This window comes from Corythoichthys intestinalis, chromosome 22 (genome assembly GCF_030265065.1).
Source record: "Corythoichthys intestinalis isolate RoL2023-P3 chromosome 22, ASM3026506v1, whole genome shotgun sequence".
NCBI lineage: Eukaryota > Metazoa > Chordata > Actinopteri > Syngnathiformes > Syngnathidae > Corythoichthys > Corythoichthys intestinalis.
In genome coordinates this window covers 18,970,712-18,994,223 of record NC_080416.1, presented here as the reverse complement: position 1 = coordinate 18,994,223, position 23,512 = coordinate 18,970,712, and the positions used below count along the sequence as shown (strand labels likewise).

Sequence of the window (23,512 nt, the reverse complement as noted above, 5' to 3'; positions counted from 1 at the left end):
ACAGGCAGTCATCGCTCCAAGTTGGCAAGCTTTGTTTACATGATATGCGTGTTGCACATTTATGCCGTAAGGTGATGTGTTCGTTTAGCATCTGTGGGATGTGTTGTAAGTCCGATTGAGTGTAAAGTGCTTAGTTGCCGCCACGTTTTGTGGCCAAATTGACCGTGTGTGTGTATTGAGAGGAGTACTTCCGGGTTGTGGGCACGCATTCGCGCCCGCCACCACCTTTGCAATTTTGTGCAGTCAGTTTGCATTGTTTTACAATTGCACTGATATGCTCTTAACCATAAGCCGAAATTCAGAAGTTTTGACATTAGGCTTAATCTTAAGAGTTAGCGGGGTTTAATTGGTCAGTGGAGTTGATTTCAACAAATTCCAAGCAGTTTGTCAGATATTTGTTAGTTTCAGGGCTCCGGAGTGGCTAAGCTAGCGCGAAATTCTGATATTCCCCTTTAAATTCAATCATCGGAAAGTCAATTACATTTGATGACATTTTTCTGTTGTCATTCTTATGTTGAGGCGGCAAAGGGAGAAAAATGGGTAAAAAGTAACTGACAGATTACTTTTAAAGTAACTTACTTTGATATTGAAGTAATCAGTAAAGTAACTAGAATACTTTTCGGGGGCGTAATCAGTAATTAAATTACTTTTTCAAGTAATCTGTGACAACACTGACGTTGTAAGATTAGTCACCATTTTGTAAGGGCATACGTCACTATTTGTAAGATTGCCAACGTCCTCGGGTTGACAGGTATGGAAATGTTGCTTCGGTTCCTCCACCTTACCTGCACGGCCTGTCTTCCCTTCTGTGCATCAGCTAGCAGCTGGATGGTGACAGATCTGCAGTCCTGCACGGCATCTTGGAGGTAAACAAAAGTGTGGCCCACGTGACGGCTCATGCTGCACTCCCTGCAGATGGGCACGGAGCAGCTTTCGCAAAAGAACAAGAAAACCTGTGAAAACAAGAGATGAGGGATTGTAACATTTGTCGTGTGCATAGAACTACATAATCAAGTCAATGGTGATGTGAGGAAATGAGATACATGCTAAGGCTGATGACTAGTTTGTGCATGCCTGTTGCCCCATAGAGCTGGGATACTGTAGGACCATTGCTCCCCCGCGACCATTCCAAGCAATTTCATTTTGGTGGAAGTACCGGTATATAAAACAACAGCTATTATGTAAATTCAATATAATACAATGTAGCTTAATGTACACATGCAATTCATGCACACTACAAATAGATCGGCCAAAATACACTTAATCAATGAGAAAAGGCTGAATGACCAAAAAAAGTCATCCATATGCATGAGTGACCTGCAAGGCCATAAAAATCTTTTGGTGAAACAGCAGATGGACTAGTAAAGGCAATCAAAACTTGATCAATAAGCATTCTTAACATGTAGGTTGCACATATTGTTTTTATTCCATCATAGAGCCAAAGAAGCAAAAGTCACGTTTGACAGTAAAGTGTCTGTGTCCCTTGACAGAACATTTGACCTTTGTTTCCAAAACCTACGGTGCGCTTAAATGTTGGGTCTGAGAGCTGATTGGTCGTAATGAAAGGCTAATTAAGTATGCGCTGACCGTCATATCCCAAAGAGACGCAAGATCAATGGATTCCAATAGCAAGAGCCCCAAGTGGATGGGGAGGGTCTTGCAATCAATCCATCAATAACAACCATTCTCCAAAGGGGCGGCATAATCTAATGAGACACTCACACACACACTCTTATCAGACCTTCTACCCTCTTATTGTTCCATAGTTTCTTCTAAAACCCACTTTTTTCCTGCTAAGTCACACAAAAAGTTCCTCTTTCCTAATCTCTCCTATAATAATTAGTCATTTCTAATTAGAATGTGTTGCAATTATATATGGACTCTTTAGAGATACTATATTAAGCCGTTTGTTGTTCATGCATCCTTTAACATTATCATTATGTACACTTATTCAGCATGTTGTTCTGTATTGTATTTTCTTTTTAAATTGCCTTTCAAGATGACATATCTGTTCTATCTGTTGGATTTTATCACGTAAATTTCCACCTAAAATGCGACATACTCCGGTGCAACCTATGTTTTTTTTTCGTCTTCATTGCGCATTTTTGGGCTGTTGCGACTTATACTCAGGTGCGACTTTTACATGTTGCTAATGCTGCCGTGTATGTCATTTACATCTAGTTCTATATACAGTATATGTGATATCTACAGAGGCATCATGTGGGCGTAGTTTGTAGGCTATCGGCTACAGTCAGGGATTATTGGAGCCGCCTAGCATCGCGTTTGCAACAGCCTCCCCACTCCTGCTCTGCTCTCTCGTCTCCATGAGTCCATCTCTCTCACTTTTCTCGCGTCATTCAACCAACATAGTAACGCATAGTAACGCGCGCCTTTCCCGCCTCAGTAACGGTAACAGAGTTGTCAAGATGAGAAAAGTAATTAATTACTCAGTACTGAAAAAACTAAACGCCGTTAGTATCGCAGTTATATTCTAACGCCGTTATTAACAACACTGGTTATCAAGCGTAACGACATTTTAGGTAAGAAATACAATTTTTTTAAAATAACATCTAGAAGTTTTTTGACTGAAAGCTGTGAATTTGTTTTTTTTGTTTCTAGTCACATCTGAGATGGAATAATTGGCTGTTTTCAACAATGCAAATCTAAAATAAAGACATTGATAGTCTGAAAATGGTTCAGTATTAGGTGAAATGTTTTGTTTTTTCTTCATGTATATTTATAATTACTCTTTACCTAAAAAAAAAAAAAAAACGTTTTCAGATTACTCTATTAATCCATAGAATTTTCAGTTGAATTCCCGATTACTAAAATATTTCACAGATATTTCACAAAATCGGAAATGCGGGGACTTGATTGTTGAAAGTCTTAATGTTTAAAAAAAAAAAAAAGCCTTGATTACTCGAAATGTTGGCTTCATGAATAATTTGAATTAACCGCACAAATGCTCAAAAATTGGGGGCCTTGCAATATGTCATCAATTTTTTGCTCATCATTAATTTTGCAGGACTTTATATTTGTTTTCTTATGGTCAACAATTCAATGACCCAACAGGAGAAGAGCGCCTTCATAATTGCAAGATTTCAGATTACATAACACACTGAACCTCTTAGAAATCCGTTCAATATTATTGACACACGTTGCCTATTCCCACAAGGCATCATGTGAGGGTCTTGGTCCTTTTCTGCAGCTTTCCGAACATTTATTAAAAGCAACTTTTAATCCGCTAAGATTTAGCAATCTATTTATGGGACAAGTAACTACACACACGGTATGAGCTGGGCCCAATTTAAAAAAAAAAAAATGTCTTGAAAACAGAACTATTGTGTGTATCAGTGACATTAACACAATGTGAAACGAATTCATTCTCTCTTTGCTTGGTGTTTTTCCTGCTGTGTGATACGAGGGTGGGGGGTGGCAGCAACATGCCACCACCTCACGCTCTTTCACACTCGGCACCAGGCCTCAGCACATAAGGGAGGACGGGGGCTGGTAGGTCGTGAGTTATAGGATTTCATTAGTGCACCGGATGTTACGCTCGCTCCCTCTCTTCCCATTAATCTCTCACGTTACCAATTTACACTCAGACACGCCCATCGTGTTTACCGCTTTTCGTTATAAACCTCTGAAAAGGCTAGGTGACAGTTCAATAATGTGTCACCATTTTTCCTCTTCTATTCGGCCTAAGTCTCCGTTGAGAAGGCCATAGCAATTATTTATGAATAGATTATGCTTTTCTGGTATTTTGAGGTTGTATCCCGAGAACGTCAACAGAAGCAGAATTGGAACATTCAAATGAAAATTTAACAGCCGTCAAAATATAAGCAAGATTTTCATCAAATTCATTTTATCCGTTCTATAAAATTCTGCTTCATAGATGGCAGTTTTGTTAATTTCTCTGGTAAGGTTAGGAAAAGCAGGGAAATTGTGCAATGATACATTTTATACTGTATACATCCTATGTGATGTATAATACTATAGTGAATAATGTCGTCGACCTCCCCCTCCTTCCCTCCAGGCACTGGGAACTAGGGAAGAGGGCACGAACCCAAGCAGCCAATAAAATTCCTCCAAATGGAGTGGGGGGAGGGGACAGGGCCTAGTAATGTCACACAACGCTGCCAGAAAAAAACTGGGCCTGCTCTTCAAGAAGCCCACTTGAAAAGAACTAAAGCATTTTTTGAAACAGATAGCAAGGCCCTTTACCTTTTGTAAAAGATATTTTACAACCGTTCTCCAATGAATCTCTTGAATAGAAAGGTTCTTGGCAGACCAGAAAGCTGGAAATATTTTCACAGCATATAAAAAATTAAACAAAAACTGCTAAAAATGAAATATGTTGGAATTTATTCAAAAGCTTACAGCGTAGTTGTGTAAAAATGTTTGAATCGTGTTGTAATGTATTCATGTAAATAACTTTTTTTTTTTTACTAAAAAATAAAATGATAAAAGATTAATTTGAAAACAGTGCACATCCACGAAAAAAGCATTTTAGTAATAACTAAGATCACACCCTTTTTTATTATTTGATCAAAATTTGCTTCCTTAAAATCAACTTTACATCTATTTAACACAGTTCACTTCTAATAAACTTTAATTCTTCAAAGGACACTTGTGAAACTACAATAAAACCATTTGCACATCAGTTTAATTATTATTTTTTTAAACTGAGGAATTTTGCAAATGGCAGTGCTAGGGGCTTTTTCAACGTGTCAAGGGGCAGAACACAAAGTTTAGGAGTGGGCGCACACAGACGTGTCACAAAGTGACATTCCTACAGGCTCATCACGTCAAATGGAGTTGGCAGCTCGAGACAAACACAAGAACTTCCTGTTCTAAACCAAACCTGCAGATCCAAGTCTGTCTTTTATGAGGGGGAAAATGCCTGTAGGCAGACAGCTACTTCTGGCAAATTCATAGATATCAAGAACTTGTACAAAATTAAAAAATGACTGTTGGTTTAAGAATTTCAATTGAAGCATACACAAGGCCTAAAACAATATAAAATTACAATATGCAGAGTTTGAAATTGGTTCATTATACCTGTCTAGACTGCAAAAAGAACAACAAACAAACTGTTGCACGTGCTCATGATTTCAGCAAATCTAATTGGTACTTTTGTTATATTTTTCACTTACCGAAATTTCCCGAATATAAGGCGCACCCGTGTATAACGCGCACCCCAAATTTACTTGTAAAATCTAGGGAAAATTATTGTACCCGTTTATAACGCGCACCCTAATTTTAGCACCAATGAATAGAAGAATACAAGAAAACAGAGCTCCTGTACAGATACAGAAATGTCATTTTACTGACTGGTGAAACACAGCACAAGCATAGCACATTGGTAGTTCAAACCATTACAGTAAACTGACAATATGTACTTAATAATATAATTTGACAACTTCTCCAACTTACCAGAATCCAGGAGAAAACAAAACAGATGTGGCTTTTCTTTTAAAGGCTGCTGTATAACTTGCTCGTTTCATCATGATGAATAAATGTTTCTTCCATGGATTGATACGGTAAAATAAAAGTGAGGCTAGAAGTCGGAAAACCGAAAGCGCGCATCGCTGTAGACTAGAGCTGAAACGAATACTTGAGCAACTCGAATTTAAAAACTGAGCCGAGTAATTTTATTCACCTCGAGTAATCGTTTATTTTGACAGCTGTAAGCATCACGTTTTGCTCGGACTACTTTTAATGCGGGACAACGCGCTGATGTCACGTGCGTAGAGGAAGAAGAAAAAAAAAAAAAAAACTTACTGCAGCCGACAGCCGCTACAAACGACGCCGATGTTGCTAAAAACTAGCTCGCATGGTGCTACGTTGGTAGCAGGTAGCGTCTGATGCGTCTCATAGAGATCACATGTATGTTGAACTAGATGCGAAATGATAGAGTCAGCGGCGTTAGTAAACGGCCGCCATCTTAAAGCAGTAGAGCGCTAAGCGCTAATAAAGAGCGCTAATAAATAAGATTAACGTTACTGTCACTTGCCCAGTAGCTCACGTAACGTTAGCCCTGCGGAGGGCTAGTTTTCTATTAATTATGACCACTGTCGATGCGTGGCTAACGTGTCTTACATACAGGCTTTAACATAACATAGCGTTGTGGAGTGATTAGGGTGTAAAACATAAACGTAATAATGCTAACTATTAATTTTAGCTCAGTAGTCATTGCTGGATAAAACACCAATTAGCACTGGTCCCTAATGTGCTCCAATACAGCCTGTATCATACATTTAGTTTGAACACTGCATAAACTCAAAATCCTATCAGGACTTACAGTTTAGACTAACTTAAAACTTAACTAGAACTTAAAAATGGCTTGAAACAAATAGAAATTCAATTGAAACACGTGGGGAAAAATCCTAACTTTTAAGTGATGTGTGTTATCAAGCGTAATGGCATTTTTAGGTAAGAAATATATATATATATATATATATATATATATATATATATATATATATATTTTTTTTTTTTTTTAAATAAGATCTAAAAAAGTTTTTTTAGTGAAAGCAGTGAATTAGTTTTTTTTTATATTGTAGTTACATCTGAGATGCAATTGTTGGCTGTTTTTTTAACAATGTACATCGAAAATAAAGACTGACTGAAAATGGTTCAATATTAGATGAAATGTCTTGTTTTCCCATGTATATTTATAATTACTCTTCACCTAAAAATATATGTTTTATCCGATTATTCTATTAATCGATAGAATTTTCAGTCGATTACTAAAATACTCGATAGCTGCAGCCCTACTGTAGACTAACAAGACGAACTATTGTTATTTGGATTTGAGTTTCCCGAGGGACAGATACAGTTGACGGACATAGAAAGTCTGTTTTGTGTTACATTTAGTGCTGCAACAATTAATCGATTAACTCAAGTATTCGATTAGAAAAAAAGATTCGAATTAAATTTTGCTGCTTCGAATATTCTTTTAATTAAAGTGGCATTGTAAAGGTTTATTTTGAAAGTGTTTGAATTTGGTGATTTGGATGGATACACTGCCCTCTAGTCTGCCTCATTTCACATAGCTGAATCCAGCTGCTCCATGTTAAACATAAGCCAAGTTTTTGTTTGAGCTAATGTTTTTTTCAATGCATTCGTAATTTAATTTATAGATTTATTTAGCAGTTGTTGTTTTTTTGCTGGAATATGCATCTGAACAAATGTTAAGAGCATTGTAGCTGCCATTAAGGCAGAATAAAGAAATAAATAATTGACTCTTTGATCTGGGAGTGTAATGTTAAGTATCTAGTTTCTTTGATATGGGGTGGGAACTAAAGTTCACTGTCGCGAGTTGACAGGGGCACTATTAAGCGTTACATCGGCTTATTATCTGATGAACACTATTAGAGTACAGACGACTTTTCAGTACCTCTGATAAAGATCAACAAGGAAACATCTTAAGTGCATAGTGCATCGAAGAATTGAAGCTGAATTAATTTCCTCTGGAGTAAGCGGCCAATGAGGTAATTTAGTTTGTGTTATTTGTTAGTTTACGTTAATTGACTTAGTTTCTGTTAGTGTAGTTATGTATTCATGATGTCTTATGTTTTTGTGTGAATATAATTTGACTTAATGTAAATATTTGTCTGAACTGACTTTATGTATATTTTTATCTGTATTGTTCAGTTCTCACGGCATTGTCACCGCATTGTCAAGACAATTCAAGGCATTGTCAAGGCAAATCAAGTTCTGTGATTAAAGCCCGTAAAAGAGAAACAGCTTGGTTCGTCATTTCGACTCGAGAGGGAATTACAAGCATTGTTTAATTTAAAAAAAAAGTTAGAGTTATAGCATTTAGGCTAGTGGACTTTTCCTATGTAAGTTTTGTTGTACATACAGTAGATCCTTTTTTTTTTTTTTTTTTTTTTTTTTAATACCATTCGAGGCTCAGCACAGGTATTTGAATTTTTCATGTTCCCTATCCGATTACTCAATTATTCGAAGTAACTAGTTAATCGATTAATTGACTAAAATAATCGCTAGTTGCAGCCCTACTTACAATTTAGACTAACTTAAAACTTGATTAACTAGAAATTAAAAATAGCTTGACACAAATGGAAATTCAGTTGACACACATGGGGAAAAACTCAACTTTTAAGTGATGTGTGTTATAAGGCATAATGACATTTTTAGGTAGGAAATAAGATTTCTTTTTATAAGATCTAGAAGCTTTTTGAGTGACAGCCATGAATTTGTTTTCTTTTTCCTTTTTCTAGTCACATCTGAGATGCAATTGTTAGCTGTTTTCAAAAATGTACATCGAAAATAAAAACATTGTCTGAAAATGGTTCAATATTAGGTGAAATTTCTTGTTTTTTCTTGTATATTTATAATTGCTCTTTACATTAAAAAATATATGTTCTATCCGATTCCTCAATTAACCGATAGAATTTTCAGTCGAATACTCGATTACTGAAATATTCGATAGCTGCAGCCCGAGTTACATTTGTTACGGTCCGAGTTGCGGAGCTGCAATAAACGTTGACTCAAATGAGTTCAAGAAACTAAATTATGTGCTTTATGAAGAGTGAAAATCATTCGACCAATCAGAGTGAAGTATTACCGTGTAACGAGTTCTAACAGAATTCACCGGCGGAACTTATGTTAGCACATTGTATAGTTCCCGGGGGGGAGGTATTTTGTTGAGGGAACAGCCGGAAAGATAGTTATATTCCGCGGGTTGCATGTGAGACAGACATTGCTCCCGTATTTTGTTGCAGCTTAAATGTCAATAAAGCAACGCGGATTAGCTCCGTTGTTTGATACTCCGCCTCCTTCCCTAGCTCGCCATGACCGAAATTAAATGGTGACGTCACGTACCGTAATGGTCGGCAACAGATCGCCGCATAAGTTTCTCCAACACAACATGGTCGTGTCAATAAAAACAAACAAATCGGTCTTTATATAAATTTATATATATACGTATATATATATATATATATGTATATATGTATATGTATATATATATATGGCGGAAAACACTCAGGTGACTTGAAGTTCCGCTCTGAGACCCCCATTTTAGCCAACTTTCAAAATTGTCCGATATGCATGTGTGATACATCATTGGAAAGCTTAAAATCTCAATTTTCTGGGGGAAGAAACATTTTGAGCAGGAGGGCATTTTTTAGAAAAAAATATTTTTTAAACAGCAAAATCCTATCTGGAGGTGAGAGCACGCGAGAACAGAATTACAGACTTTAACGAGATATTAACGCGTACCTACTTTGTTTCGAACCAAAAACTCCATGTAGCATGTATCACTGAGTGTCAAGACATAGCTGTGAATGGCCACAGCTGGATTTTTGGAGGATTTTATGGGTGAAACATGGTAATATAACAAGGGTCGCGATGCAGAAATCGCAGACATCAAGGAGTGGTCGAGATTTTCTTTTTCCATATACTGTACTTACCCTTTTAAAAGTTTTTTTTTTTTTTCAACTTTTTTTGTTTGGATCAATTATAGGGTTGGGCGATATGGGAAAAAATATATATCACGGTATTCCCAAGACAATATCACGGTTTCGATATCATCACGATGTTTTTAAAACACTTAAAATAAAACATTGAGTAAGATATTTTGAAAGATATTATTAAAAACTCAATACTATGAATATGAGTGAATAACACAATGCAAGAAAACTAGTAAACTTTTAAATGTGCTTTTGCCAACCAACGCAGCCAATCTGAGTTTGATTCAGTGCAAATACAAAAAAATATAGCAGCTGTATAGTAGTAAACATTAAATTACTCAAAAAAGAGAGTATTTTCAACAAACCGGAAATGCACTGTGCAAAATTACAATATATTAAACAAATATCAATAGTAACACTCATGACATAATCAAATACTTAAGGTCAATAACAAAAGAAACTAGTAAACTTTTAAAGTTTTTATAGTAAGTTAATAAAACGCGGTATAACGATGTCCTAAAAAATATGTACCTTCAGCACTTGAGATCGTGAGACGGTTATATATCGTCATATCGCCCATGTATAATCAATTATTTATCATCTAACATATCGGAGAAAATGCGACAGTAACAAAAAAAATACAATTAAGCGATAGTTATGAGGTAGATATCCGTGACTTTTTTACAGACGCCATTTTTTTTCATTGTGACATAATTTGTTTAAAAGTTTAAAATATTTGAGTAAATAATATTTTAAAGTCGTTTTTTTTTTTTTTTTAAACGAAATATGAGACATCAATGAATGATTCTAAGCTAAAAACAAGACATTTTGAATAATAAATATAATTAATTACCTTTGTTTTATGGGTGGGTTGAAACAAATGCAGTTGCGTGACGTCTGTAAACGGGGGTTTTCAGGGTAAAACGGACAAATTAAACATAGTTCGGGGGCTTAATGTGCCATGAATCTGCTATGGCAGCATATAGACATATTGTTCTATCAAACACAACAGTTTTAGCTTAAAATACAGCAGTTTCTTTTAAAGAGTGCAAGAGCAGAAACTGCTTTTTCAGTCTTGTCTGTGTTTTCCGCCATATATATATATATATATATACACAGTATATATTTATTTATATTCTTGTCTTCATCCCTGTACCCATTTATAATGCGCACCATGATTTTACAAGTTGATTTTGGGGGGGGGGGGAGTGCGCGTTATAGTCGGGAAATTACGGTATTTAGAACACTGAGGAGCAATGATGAAAGGAGAGTGAACATTTTATCTGTACTATTAGAAGTTTAAAACCTATATACAGTCCATAAAACATCAGAAAAGGATCAGGTGTTTTGGATTTATTGGGAGAGTATAGTGTATTGTCAATGACCTAACATAGTGAAGTAAACAATGTATTGAGTAATCAAGTTGAAACGAACCAGACCCTACTCAGTCTCTTTCCACCCGCCCTCACAGTCCCCCCCCCCCTTCCTTCTTTCCCTTTCTTCCCCCTCATTCCTATCGCCTTCCCAGCCGGGACCACGAGCCTCTTGTGGCAACCTCCCGTTGGCGGTCTGCCATCGACAACGCAAATACGGATACGCCTTTCGATGTTTTGAAACTGCCAGATACAAGAGGCTGGGGGTTTGGCGGGGTAGAGGGCGGTGGCTCCGAGGCGACCATCTGATTGGAGGGGCCTCCGAGCAGAGAAGGAAAACAAACCGTCATCAGCTGACCTCCTTAGCAAGCAAGCACGTGACCGAGCAGCACGTGTTACAGTACATACAGTAGGGAGAGGAACAAAATAGTGAGAGGAAGTGAAAAGGGGGCGTGGCTGAGGATTGCAGGAGATTTATGAATAGAGAAGGCAGGCAAGTGTGTTGTGGATTTGAACGAACAAGAGGGTGAAGTAGGATGAGAGAAAGGATATTTAGTCAAAGCAGCTACATTATGAACTCTTGCGCATAGCAGGTGCATGGTGGCTTGTCAGACTAAGTAAGGTATGTGACTGCAGTCGGAAATGGCTTGACATAAAGCAGGTAACGACATAATATAGCTGAGTGAGCATTAGCACCGAACCTGTTTGTGTGATTTTGGGGATGGGTGATGTCAGCTTATTCAGACACACCTTCTAAACACTTAAAACAATTTACCGTAATTTTCAAACTATAACCCGCTGCTTATTTGTGGATTTATTGGGTTAATAGGTAACACTTTATTTGACAGTGGCGTCATAAGACTGCCGTAAAACCGCATAATTATGGCATGACAAACCGAAAGGATAAAAAGAAGAGACTATCATGGGCATTAATCAATGAATATGACAGATGTCATGAAGTGTCATCCGGCAAATTATGTCATTAACTCCATTTATGTCCAGCGCCGGATATTTTACATCTTTTCAAAAGTGAGATAATTTGCCGGATGATACAAAATGACATCTGTCATTAGAGCTGGGAATCTTTGGGCACCTAACGATTCGATTACGATTACGATTCAGAGGCTCCGATTCGATTATAAAACGATTATTGATGCACCCTCCTCCTTTTTTTTTTTTTTTATATAAAATAAAGTTTTGTAAATTAGTTCCAAAATTGTTCAAAAATACTCTCAGGCTAAACCAAACTACTATTTCAGTATCAAGTTAACATATAGCAGTAAACAAATATACAAAAATAACATTAAATAAAAAAACTCCAGTCCCCATTCTGTATCAGCAGCTTTAAACTACATTCAATTAATTTAATGTTGTGAATCAACCGTTAAAGTTGTTAAAATTGCTCCCGTTATTCCATAATTTCCCTTTTGTCTACTTTTGACATGTGAAAGTTTTAAAACTATTTTAAAGATAGATTCAAGTCAATATTTTACCGATTTAGGAGTATTTTAGATAAAAAGTTAATTAGGTTTGCTTGGAAGGTTCGCTACAATAGCATTGCAGGGAAGTTTACTGCTTTAAGATGGCGGCCGTTTACTAACGCCCGCATCTAGCTTTTTGCAGATGTGCTGCTACCGCTACCGAGTCTATAATCCATCTAGTCCTATATAAATGATATCTACCGTAACATTATGTAGCTTAGCTGCACTTGTAGCAGCTTTTCGGCAGCAGTCAGGTATGTTGTTGTGTTTTTTTATCTCGTGGCATGAGTTGAGCTAGAGCCGTGAGTTGAGCGTTGGCATTACCCGAGGGGCCGGTTAATGAGAAACAATGTTTAGCTACTCCCGCTCCGTTCCGTCCCGAAGTCCGCGCGGCGCGCTGAGTGTGTTGTACTTCCGCTTTACTTGGCATATTTCAATAATCGGAATTTGGATGTTTGTGAATCGTTCTCGAATCTTCCACAGCCGAATCGCGAATAATCTAAGAATCGGAAATTTTGCACACCTCTATCTGTCATAAGCATTCACTAATGCTCATGGCAGTGTCATGTCATAATTATGATTGTCTTATCACAGTCTTGTGGTGCCACTGTCAAATAAAGTGTTACCAAATACCATAACTAGCAATTAATGAAACAATGGAAACAGTAACTGTAGAAATGATAACCACGGAACATGAATTTTGATTGTTATTTACATCTGTAACGCTGCAATGCATGCTAGGAGGTATGTTGGACAACAACAGTTTACAGCAGGTGGCGGCAGAGGTTGACTGTCGTAGTGATGGCCAAATGAAGCTTCTTGAAGCACTGAAGCTTTGCAGCCAATTGGTTCAAAGCTTCATGATGGTTCATTTGGTCTTATGATGCCAAATACAGTCTTACCGGTTAATATCTTTTGGCGTAAATATCCCATAATACAGCGAGGACAGCTGTGGCTTGTAGTCCAGTGCAGCTTATCTATGAACAAATGCCGTTTTCGTGTCAAATTTGGTGGGTGGCGCCTTATAGTCCAAGAATTACATCAATCTAAAACTTGTCAGGCCTCCAGACTAACATTTTTTTTCCTAGAAGCACAGTGGAACCCCAACTTAAAATTTTAGGGGCACAAAATGATGATTCAGGGGCATACACTGTAAATCAAAATGCAAAGTTTTCCTCTCATTTTAGCTGTTTAGCCGATAAACACTTTCAAAATAAATGCATAAAATTACAAACATATGAATCTATATTTTATTCTATCAGTTTTGACATCAACCAGTAGACTGCTTAGAAATTAGGTAAACATGGGATTTTTTTTCCCCATTTCTGTCGCTGTCACCTGGCACTACAACGAATCAGAAATGGTTTTATTGATCAACAAATCACCTGCAAGGACACTGGCTAACCTGGAAATGCACGTCCACGCGCCTTGGAGGAGCATATTATTTTAGCAGTGTGCGACCAGCACGTAATTTATAGCTCTCGGCATGATTTCCTGGACATACTGTAAATAAAAAAGCAGGATTATGGGAAGTTGTTGGCGCTCAGAAAAGGCTGGGAATTTTAAAACGCCCTTCAAATTCATAGAAAATCATGACGCATGGACAGAGGGCGGTGCGTGTTGTCGCCACTGTAGTGGCATCGCACCCCATGCGTTGGCTTTCAGCTCAAAGGCAACGACTTTTGTATTCGGCCATCTTATCCCTTGTGTCGAGCCCCGAGTAACATACGAAAGTGACCTAGATCGGATTGGAAAAGGTCAACTTTTATGCGGCCTGTCCCGTTGAGACCGTCAAGTTAATGCCTGACTCGAGTCGGAAACACGCGAAAAAATTGGATTTGTGCATTAACACCTGCAGTATGAACCTAGCCATCTTGTCCTTTTAGTCGTTGTTCACAAGTGCTGTCAAGTTTTTGCGCTATGCTAATTATAACCCACTCCACAGAGTCCACATATCACCCACCTCCACCTTTTGTCCCCTTGGCAAACCAACTTGTTAGAATAAGGCCAACTAGAGGATTTAACTGTGAAGGAGTTTGTCAGCAACAACAAAAAAACTGCAATGTTATTGGTCGCCCATGTGCAAGTAGATAGAAAAAATAATAAATACTCGCACTGACTCTATACCCCCTTTACAAACATATCCCGGTAAATTCCCGTTTAAGATGAGGCGGGATTCACTCGCGTCATTGCTTTCATGCATGTAGAGATATCCCGGAAATGATGTGGGTTGGACACGTTCACAGAAATACACAACAATACAATACACAAAAATACACACGGTCCCAGGGACCAGCCTGGGACCGTGTGCTTTGGTCAGATGAGACCAAGATTAAGCTTTTTGGCAACAAACACTCTAAGTGGGTCTGGCGTGCCACAAAAGATGCGCATGCTGAAAAGCACCTCATACCCACTGTGAAGTATGGGGGTGGGTCAGTGATGCTGTGGGGCTGTTTCGCTTCCAAAGGCCCTATGAACCTTGTTAGGGTGCATGGCATCAAGAATGCTTTGAAATACAAGGACATTTTAAATCAAAATCTGTGCCCTCTGCCCGAAAGCTGAAGATGGGTCGTCACTGGGTCTTTCAGCAAGACAATGACCCTAAACATATGGCCAAATCTACACAGAAATGGTTCACCAGACACAAAATCAAGCTCCTCCCATGGCCATCTTGTTTTGTTGGCAAAAGGGGGTTGCCCAAAGTATTAACACCAGGGGTGCTAATAATTGTGACACACATTATTTGATGTCAAATAATGTTTTCTTTATGTGGGATTTTTTTACCCCCACTGAATGAATGCACTTGTATTGAAGGTTGGCTTTTTCTCTTTTTTTCCCATTAAGGTCCCATATTATTTGAAAACAAAATACAGTGGTACCTCTACATACGATCGCTTCGACACACGAACTTTTCGACATCCGACGTAAAATTTGACTCGCCATTTGTTTCTACATCCGACGACATGCTCGAAATACGACGACAATGGCAGCACCGCAGACGAATGCACGGCGGATTTTCTTGTGTGACAAATCAACACAGGTTTCAGAAAAGGTTGGTACAGGTGGTGAAACAAGGAAAAAGTTGATGCTTACCTTCGAAATGAAGATGCAAATGACAGAAAAATATGAGCGTGGGGTGGGCATCCGTGAAATGGCTCAACAATACATCTCCACGGTCCTCCTCCGACCATCGTTCGCCAGTCTTTATAAATTAAGCTGACAATTCTTATTGTCTCCAAAGAAATCGCCAGCTTCGCCACGTTTTCATCATTTCTTTTACAACTTATTCAACACAAAACGCCTGCTGTCTGCCGCAATTGATGGTGTTCTCAAGAGAACATTCAAAGTGAAAGTGAAACTCAAGCTCACCGGTCTGTCTCTGGCACGTGAGCCCCGCGGTGCGTTCAGGTACACAAAAAAACATCCGCCTTATTAGAACCCGATTCGTTACACTATTACAGGAATTATTATTATTCTTTTTATTACATTATTCCAATTTTGATTTATAATTTATTTGTTTTGCTACGTGTAATTGCCATTTGTAATAGCACCAGCAGTATTTTTTTAAGGATTTAGTGCAGGTTTTTGGGCTGTGGAACGAATTAATGGAATTATAATGTATTCCTATGGGAAAATCCTGCTCGACATACGACCATTTCGACTTACAAACAAGGTCCTGGAACGGATTAACTTCGTATGTAGAGGTACCACTGTATATATAAATATATATATATATTAGAAGCTAAACACATCTTTTCCAGGGGTGCCAATAATTATGGAGGGCACTGTATTAACTTGCTGTGCGCCAGTCGACACTTTGTACTCTCGAATTTCGTGCATTTGCTAGGTTCTTTGTCTCTATGTCTGAAATTCCCTACTGTATGTACTGTACTGTAAGCCTGTCACAATATGCAATAATTCCATTTATCGCACGATAAATAAAAATGAAGGCGGTAATTTTTCCGCTGCAATTTATCGCCTTGCGTGCACGTGCATGCTGCAGACGTGCTGTTAAAAGTCCGAATACCTTGTTACCAACTGCGCAAAATGCATCTTCGTTCCAGGTCCGAAGCCACTCGTTCCTATTATATCCTATTGTACAACGTATACCGGCCGCGTCAGTGCTCCGGATTGACTGCGGACCATCTCCAGCGTGCCGGTGTTGTTGACGTGTGGGCGCTCACATCAGGGGTGACATTTCACGCAGGGCGGCTATTTTTCGGCACAACACCGGATATTTACAACGAAGTCCGCCAAAACATTGTTACAGACTTGGCTGCTACGAACAACCTCGCTTTGACAACCGACAAGATGAACATTGAGAGACAACTTGAGAGCGCTGTGCTTCAAACTCGTCCTGTTTATGAGAGTCGATTGTCATATGCTGGTGTTGTGCAATAATGAGCAAACGTGACTTCTGTGGCCTTTCCCCAACTTTTTTAATGCGTGCACACACGACATATCATGAAATAGCAAACTAGATGTGCTACGTCCCATGCCATTGGCTACGTGAGCCCGGAGTGATTATGGGACACGTAGTCCATATAATACTACATCGATGAATTATAAACCGCCATGACTGAATGAAGTTAAGAAGGCCAAATCAATCCATACCATTGACTACAGATAATGCTGCAAATATTGTTAATTCAGTACGTGACACAGATGGATTCGGACCACAAATAGGATGTCTTGCTCATGTAGTAAACCTAGCTGCTAAGAGAGCTGTAACAATCAACAGTGTACCCCGCCTCAATTTACAAACAGTAAAGATTGTTCTCAGCACTTTTATACAATATTTCGTCAGATCAGTAAGAAGCAAGCACATAAATATTATGCCCTAAAATGCATTTTTATATGATGGAAATTTAATTTTTGCTCGGTAGCAAAAAACCGAAACAAAAAATACAATTGTTATTTTCTTTTCAGCGCATTAAATGTATTGAATCAAATCGTAAATCGTGTCCCCCGTATGGAACACCATAGCAGAAAGTTGAGGACCCTAACATCAGCAACAAAATAAACCACATATTTCCAAAGACGGACGATGGACTCTCTTCCTCAGCTCTACAATCCAGTAGCAATTTAATTTCATTATGTTTTCAGTTTAATTTAGCCATTTCCAGCTTGTTATGTTGATAATTGCGATGTTTGTTTACAGCTTTTTGCCTTACTGCAAAGAAAGATGAAGTGGCGATCGGCTCGCCATGATGTTTACGTCATCAGCGATCGTGCCGTGACATGGGAATTTAACGCTTGCTTTCACATACGCCCCGTCCCGGGAAGGACTCTGACATTATACTAAGACGCGACCAGTTAAATGCCCGTAATTTCTGTGTCAGTCGACCCGAAAAATTGCTTTCACATACAAGGCCTGTCCGTTTAAATCCCGGGATTTTAACAGTGTTTAGGGGTATGTGAAAGGTGCTTAATTTTAGTCGCAAAAAGCAACCATTTGGTTGCAGTCTGAAGCCCTACTTGTGCTAACAGAGAAAAAACATTTTAGAATGGTCTCAATCAGAAAGTAGAATTAACTTCAGAAATGCTCCAGGTTATTTCTAAAAAAAAAAATAGGCCAATGTTGTGTCTTCCACCTCAACACAACAAAGGTAAAATGAACTGTCATTTGGTCCAAACAGAACTGACCGTCCGTAACACAGATTGTGATAAGGCTCCTTTTGGTCTATAAAATTTATAAGGGCCATGGCGCTTAGGTGGACATCAAAAGCCAGGACACACACGTTCAGATCACACAGGAAACAAGGCAACGCTGTCTAATTACGGGCCACATGTTCTCCGTTAGAAGCCTGGAAGTCAGAACTTCATAATCCAACTCTGCCAACTATTTGTGCACTCACACCTAAGCCCTATTCACGGGATAACTACGTGCAGATGGCAGAGGTTACAAGCAAAGAAAAGGCCACCGCCACACACCCGCATGGCCACTTTCAGGAGTAGATGAAACCAAATAGCGACAGCTGACTAAAGGGGGAACGCCGGCTACCATAATGTCCATTGTCTCGCAAGACAAAAGGCAGGATAGCGCAGACAAAATAGAAACTCAGAAGCCTTCCGTTTGCCTTGAATCAAAAGCAACTGTAAACTCAAGCTTCCTGTACCAGTTCTAGTGCGGAAGCACCTAAATAATCCATATAAATTGACTCACCATTACTCACTTAAACAGTGGTTCTTAACCTGAGTTTAATCGAACCCCAGGGGTTCGGTGAGTCAGTCTAAGGGGTTCGGTGAAGGTTAAGACACGCAGGGGCCCATTTTTGGACGCTGACTAAAGCTTTGTAAAGTGGCGTTTTAAACCAGACTTGGACTGGTTAGTCCCCAGTTTCCAGGGTTTATTCCAATTCTTTCTATCTAATCTCTATCTAACGGGAGGAGAAACTGGTTTGCTCAGTGGAAGGTTGGCTCTCACTTTGTATGACGGGTAACGTGCACTGCGTTGGCATTAAAAAAAAAAAAAAAAAACTTTTGCGTCAAATTTTACGCTAAGAAAATAGTATGTGAGGCAAGGATGCGATGGAGTATGTCGACATGAAAACAAAAATAAAAACAATGTGAAATGAATTGAGTTTAAATTCATTTTCCAATGTGAAAAGCAAATCAACAGGCAAAATTGTTGTAAATTAACACTGTTTATTGGATTTGTGAGAAGATTCATGGTTTTTTTAACATAACGACTTTATGTACAAATTTGGCGAACATTTTGTTTAAGGCGCTTTATTAAATTTGATATCATTTGAAATTTAAACTAGGGCCGCCCCAAACAACTAATCTTCCTCCGATTAGTCAGCCGAGTATTTTTACAAATAGTAGACTAATTTTTTTTTTTTTTTTTACTAATTTAGCAATAAAATTGTTGTTGACGCTTTTTAATTCACAAAACATTTTGGAACACTTAAATTATTTATTAAAGTATCAACAAACAAATAATAATACATCACAAATAAACAATGAGGTCAAATGCTGATAGCATTTACTAGTGCAAAAGAATGGAATGTAAACAGATTCAGACCACTGCCTTTCCAACATGATTCAAAACAATTCTAAAAATTATTATAGTATACTACTACTATATATAATAGTATTATAATTATTCATTGCCAATCAGATTTTTCATAAAGGGTGTCATTTTAAAGCTATTCTTTGTGTAGAATCTGAATTATGAAGTATGTGGGATTAACTCCAGAAATCAAACATGACGTGCGTTTATTTTAAAATATTCACTGGAAGTACGTTCGTTAAACCGCTAACTGTAAAACTTACACTCCGCAAAAAAAGCACTTTTCGTCATTGCATTTGGTGTCAGTAATAGATTTTTTGTTTCATTTTTTCCATTCGCAAATGCTATCAACCAGCGATTTTTTATAGTTGAAGTGTCACCTTTTAACCGCAAGTTTGCGTTTTGGAGAAGACTGCCAATGTTTTATAGCAGGCTAAAGTAGGTTGTTCTTTTTCCCCATTAGCCTCAATGTAGCAATGCTAACGTTTTCAGTGTTTAATATAGATGTATTTCCTTATTTTATATGTCTGAACTTTAATTTTACAGCGTGTTGATGACCAATAAACATCTGTGAAAGGAACTGGAGTCTCATGTGCCATCAACATGCACGCACAAATTCATGCAAGCATGAACGCACGTGGCGATAAAATGCAGCCGAACAACAAAATGCGAATGTGGCCGGTATGTTAACGTAACATAACTATCAGGAGTTATTCAGAGACAGTAACTATAGCATAAAGAACTTGCTAACAAGTTTACCAAACCATCAGTGTCACTCCAAAACACCAAAATAACATGTGAAATGATATAATAATGTGTTGATAATTTTACACATAAGTCGCTCTGGAGTATAAATCGCACCCCCAGCCAAACTATGAAAAAAAATGTGACTTATAGTCCGAAAAATACGGTATATTCCTCCAAATTTGAATGAAAAATTCTAAGATATGCGCATTGGCCCAGTCTCGGTTTAGTGGTCTGATGATGCTTCAGGTATAAAGTAGGGCTGTCAAACGATTAAAATTTTTAATCGAGTTAATCACAGCTTAAAAGCTAATTAATCCTAATTAATCTCAATTCAAACCATCTATAAAATATGTAATTTTTCTGTAAATTATTGTTGGAATGGAAAGATAAGACAAGACGGATATATACATTCAGTATACTGTACATAAGTACTGTATTTGTTTATTATAGCAATAAATCAACAAGATGGCATTACCATTATTAACATTCTTTTAAAGCGATCCATGGATAGAAAGACTTGTAGTTCTTAAAAGACAAATGTTAGTACAAGTTATAGAAATTTTATATTGAAACCCCTCTTAATGTTTTCGTTTTAATAAAATTTGTAAAATTTTCAAACAAAAAATAAACTAGTAGCTCGCCATTGTTGATGTCAATAATTACACAATGCTCATCGTGCTGAAACCCATAAAATCAATCGCACCCAAGCGCCAGCAGAGGGCGACAAAACACCAAAAAAACAAGTAACAAATGGGCATGACACTGTGCTGTGATTTTAATCTGTTTGAGTGGAGCATGTGCGTTAAATGCGTCAAATATTTTAACGTAATCAATTTTAAAGGTTAATTACCGCCCGTTAACGCGATAATTTTGACAGCTCTAGTATAAAGATAAAAACACATTTTGACCTCTTTAAAAACATGCTATCTAAATGAGAAGAGATTTGACTGGAAATTGGCTTAGGTTTTAGCTTGTTAGCTTAGATATATTGATTTTAAAGTTGGGGGGAAAAAAAGGTTTTCCTAATTCCAAAGGGTTTGGTTTATGCGCGTGTGAAACTCTTGGTGTTCGGTAAGTTTAGCAAGGTTAGAACCACTGCACTAGAATATAGTCACAGCAACTTAATATGTCCATTTCGTGTGTTTGTGGGAGGTAATTCACAAGCAGAGCGAGGTCCTTTGTAGTGCTGACGACCGTTTAATCTATGGCAAAGACTGACAGAGGATTATCATATCATTAGCCGCTTCTCCGACCGAGCGGCGCGTGGATTTGGGTGTCGGAGGGTGACGTCGCAGCAAGCCCAGGGCGCCCTTTTGATGTAATCCCATTTTCCATTTCAGCTTCCACACACAAGTACGGCACTCGCTTGTGCCAATGATACCGCAAGTGTGAAACTGTCCATTCCCTTTGGACAAGACAGCCACAAAAAAATGATTGAATTGTAGACTTTTGTCATTTGAGGGTACCAGAATTTATAGACACAAAACATTTTCATGCCTTCCATTTGATGCAGGGTCAACCATACAAATTATCACATAAATCTTGTCTCAGCCAAGACTGGTTCTTTAATAAATAGATCTACAGCCAATAGCCCAGTAAACATGCATATACAGTACAGAGGAAAAGCCTTTTGAGTCAAAAACTACGGTGGCCGAGAGGTGTCAGGCGAAATGCCAAGTCCCAACACTTTGCAAATAGAAAAAAGCACGAACTCAAATTGAAAACGCTTTGCAAAAGAAAACAGCACGAATGCAAACTGCCACAACACGATCCCCAATTCCTAAAGCGCGATTACAAATTGGCAAAAGCACGAACCCCAATTGCCACAACACGACAGCAAATGGCTCGCAGCACGAATGCAAACTGCCACAACACGATCCCCAATTCCTAAACCGTGATTGCAAATTGGCAAAAGCACGAATCCCAACTGCCACAACACGACAGCAAATAGCTCGTAGCACAACAGCAAAAGGCTCACAGCAAAATCACGCAACACAACGGCAAGAGGATGACCCGGAAGTTAAAAAAACAAACAAACAAACAAACAAAAAAAAGACGACACTTTATACAATTAAATGTGCTTTGTGACCATCTATACGGACCTCCATAAAGTTGCCCCCACCCCACAAATTTATATAAAAATGATGTTAATCGTTTGTGCTGCAACAGTTTTGTAGCTACAGTATTATGCTTTTATTGAGATATTAATTTCGAGTGGTGACGTCACTCGTAGCTTTTCCTCAGTTTAGCTCCCGCGGCTAATGGAGCGTACCAACTCTCTGAATAACAGAGGGGTGTCATAATAACTAGCATGATCATAACACAAATTCGGGTACATTTTGCAGTAAATTGGGGGCTTGAGATACTAATTTCGAGTGCTGACATCCCTCTAAGCCCCTCATTTACAGCAAAATAGTTCAGAAGTGGTGCCATTCGTTTGTGCTACGTTCGTGCTAGCTAGTTTTTAGGACACCCCCCTGTTATTGAGAGAGTTGGTACGCTCCATTAGCCGCGGGAGCTAAACTGAGGAAAAGCTACGAGTGACGTCACCACTCGAAATTAATATCTCTATAAAAGCATAATACTGTATCAACAAAACCGTTGCAGCACAAAAATAAATAATATAAATTTGCATCTGATGGGGGGGGGGGGGGGGGGCAACTTCATTAGGTCCATATAGATGGTCACAAAGTGTCGTCTTTTTTTTTTTTTTTTTTTTTTTAAACTTCCGGGTCATCCACTTGCCGTTGTGTTGCGTGATTTTGCTGCTGTGCTGTGAGCCATTTGCTGTTGTGCTACGAGCTATATGCTGTCGTGTTGTGGCAGTTGGGATTCGTGCTTTTGCCAATTGCAATCGCGGTTTAGGAATTGGGGATCGTGTTGTGGCAGTTTGCATTCGTGCTTTTTTCTTTTGCAAAGCGTTTGCAATTTGGGTTCGTGCTTTTTTCTATTTGCAAAGTGTTTGGACTTTCCATTTCGCCTGACACCTCTCGGCCACCGTAAAAAACTATCCAACTCAGCAATCAACAGAATTATTCTCATATGTTTTAATGAAAAAATTCCACTTAAAGAGGCCCGTATTGATCACCATCTTCAATTTGTGGTGGACAAATTTGCTAAGACATGACAACCATCAGGATGGTGTGTTGAACAATATTGAGAGCTCTAAGACACACCCACAATCCTACTTGGCTCACAGGTAGAGAAAGCATGACCTTCTCTTGTGTCATTCCCTCCCCCAGGGACCACAGTGAGTGCGGGCGGCCTTACTGGGGGGAGGAAAAAAAAAATCTCTTACTGGAAAACGAAGCCCACCTATTTACTGGAAATGCAGGGGGAGGGTCACTGCGAATATTGGTCGCCACAAAACATTGCAAATGGCAGATTACGCTCGACCTCAACATATTTCCAAAAAGTTGGTTACATGTAATGTGATGTGATTTTAGTTAGATT

At 38.4% G+C, this 23,512-nt stretch overlaps 1 protein-coding gene across 1 annotated transcript in view; it reads right to left on the bottom strand.

Moving 5' to 3' along the window:
- The window catches only part of trim71 (tripartite motif containing 71, E3 ubiquitin protein ligase), a 60,897-nt gene that overhangs the window by 26,411 nt on the left and 10,974 nt on the right, over positions 1-23,512 (bottom strand). Inside the window, exon 2 of the mRNA XM_057827963.1 lies at positions 786-953. Coding sequence (XP_057683946.1) covers positions 786-953 — 168 coding nt within the window. The remainder of the gene's footprint in view (positions 1-785; positions 954-23,512) is intronic.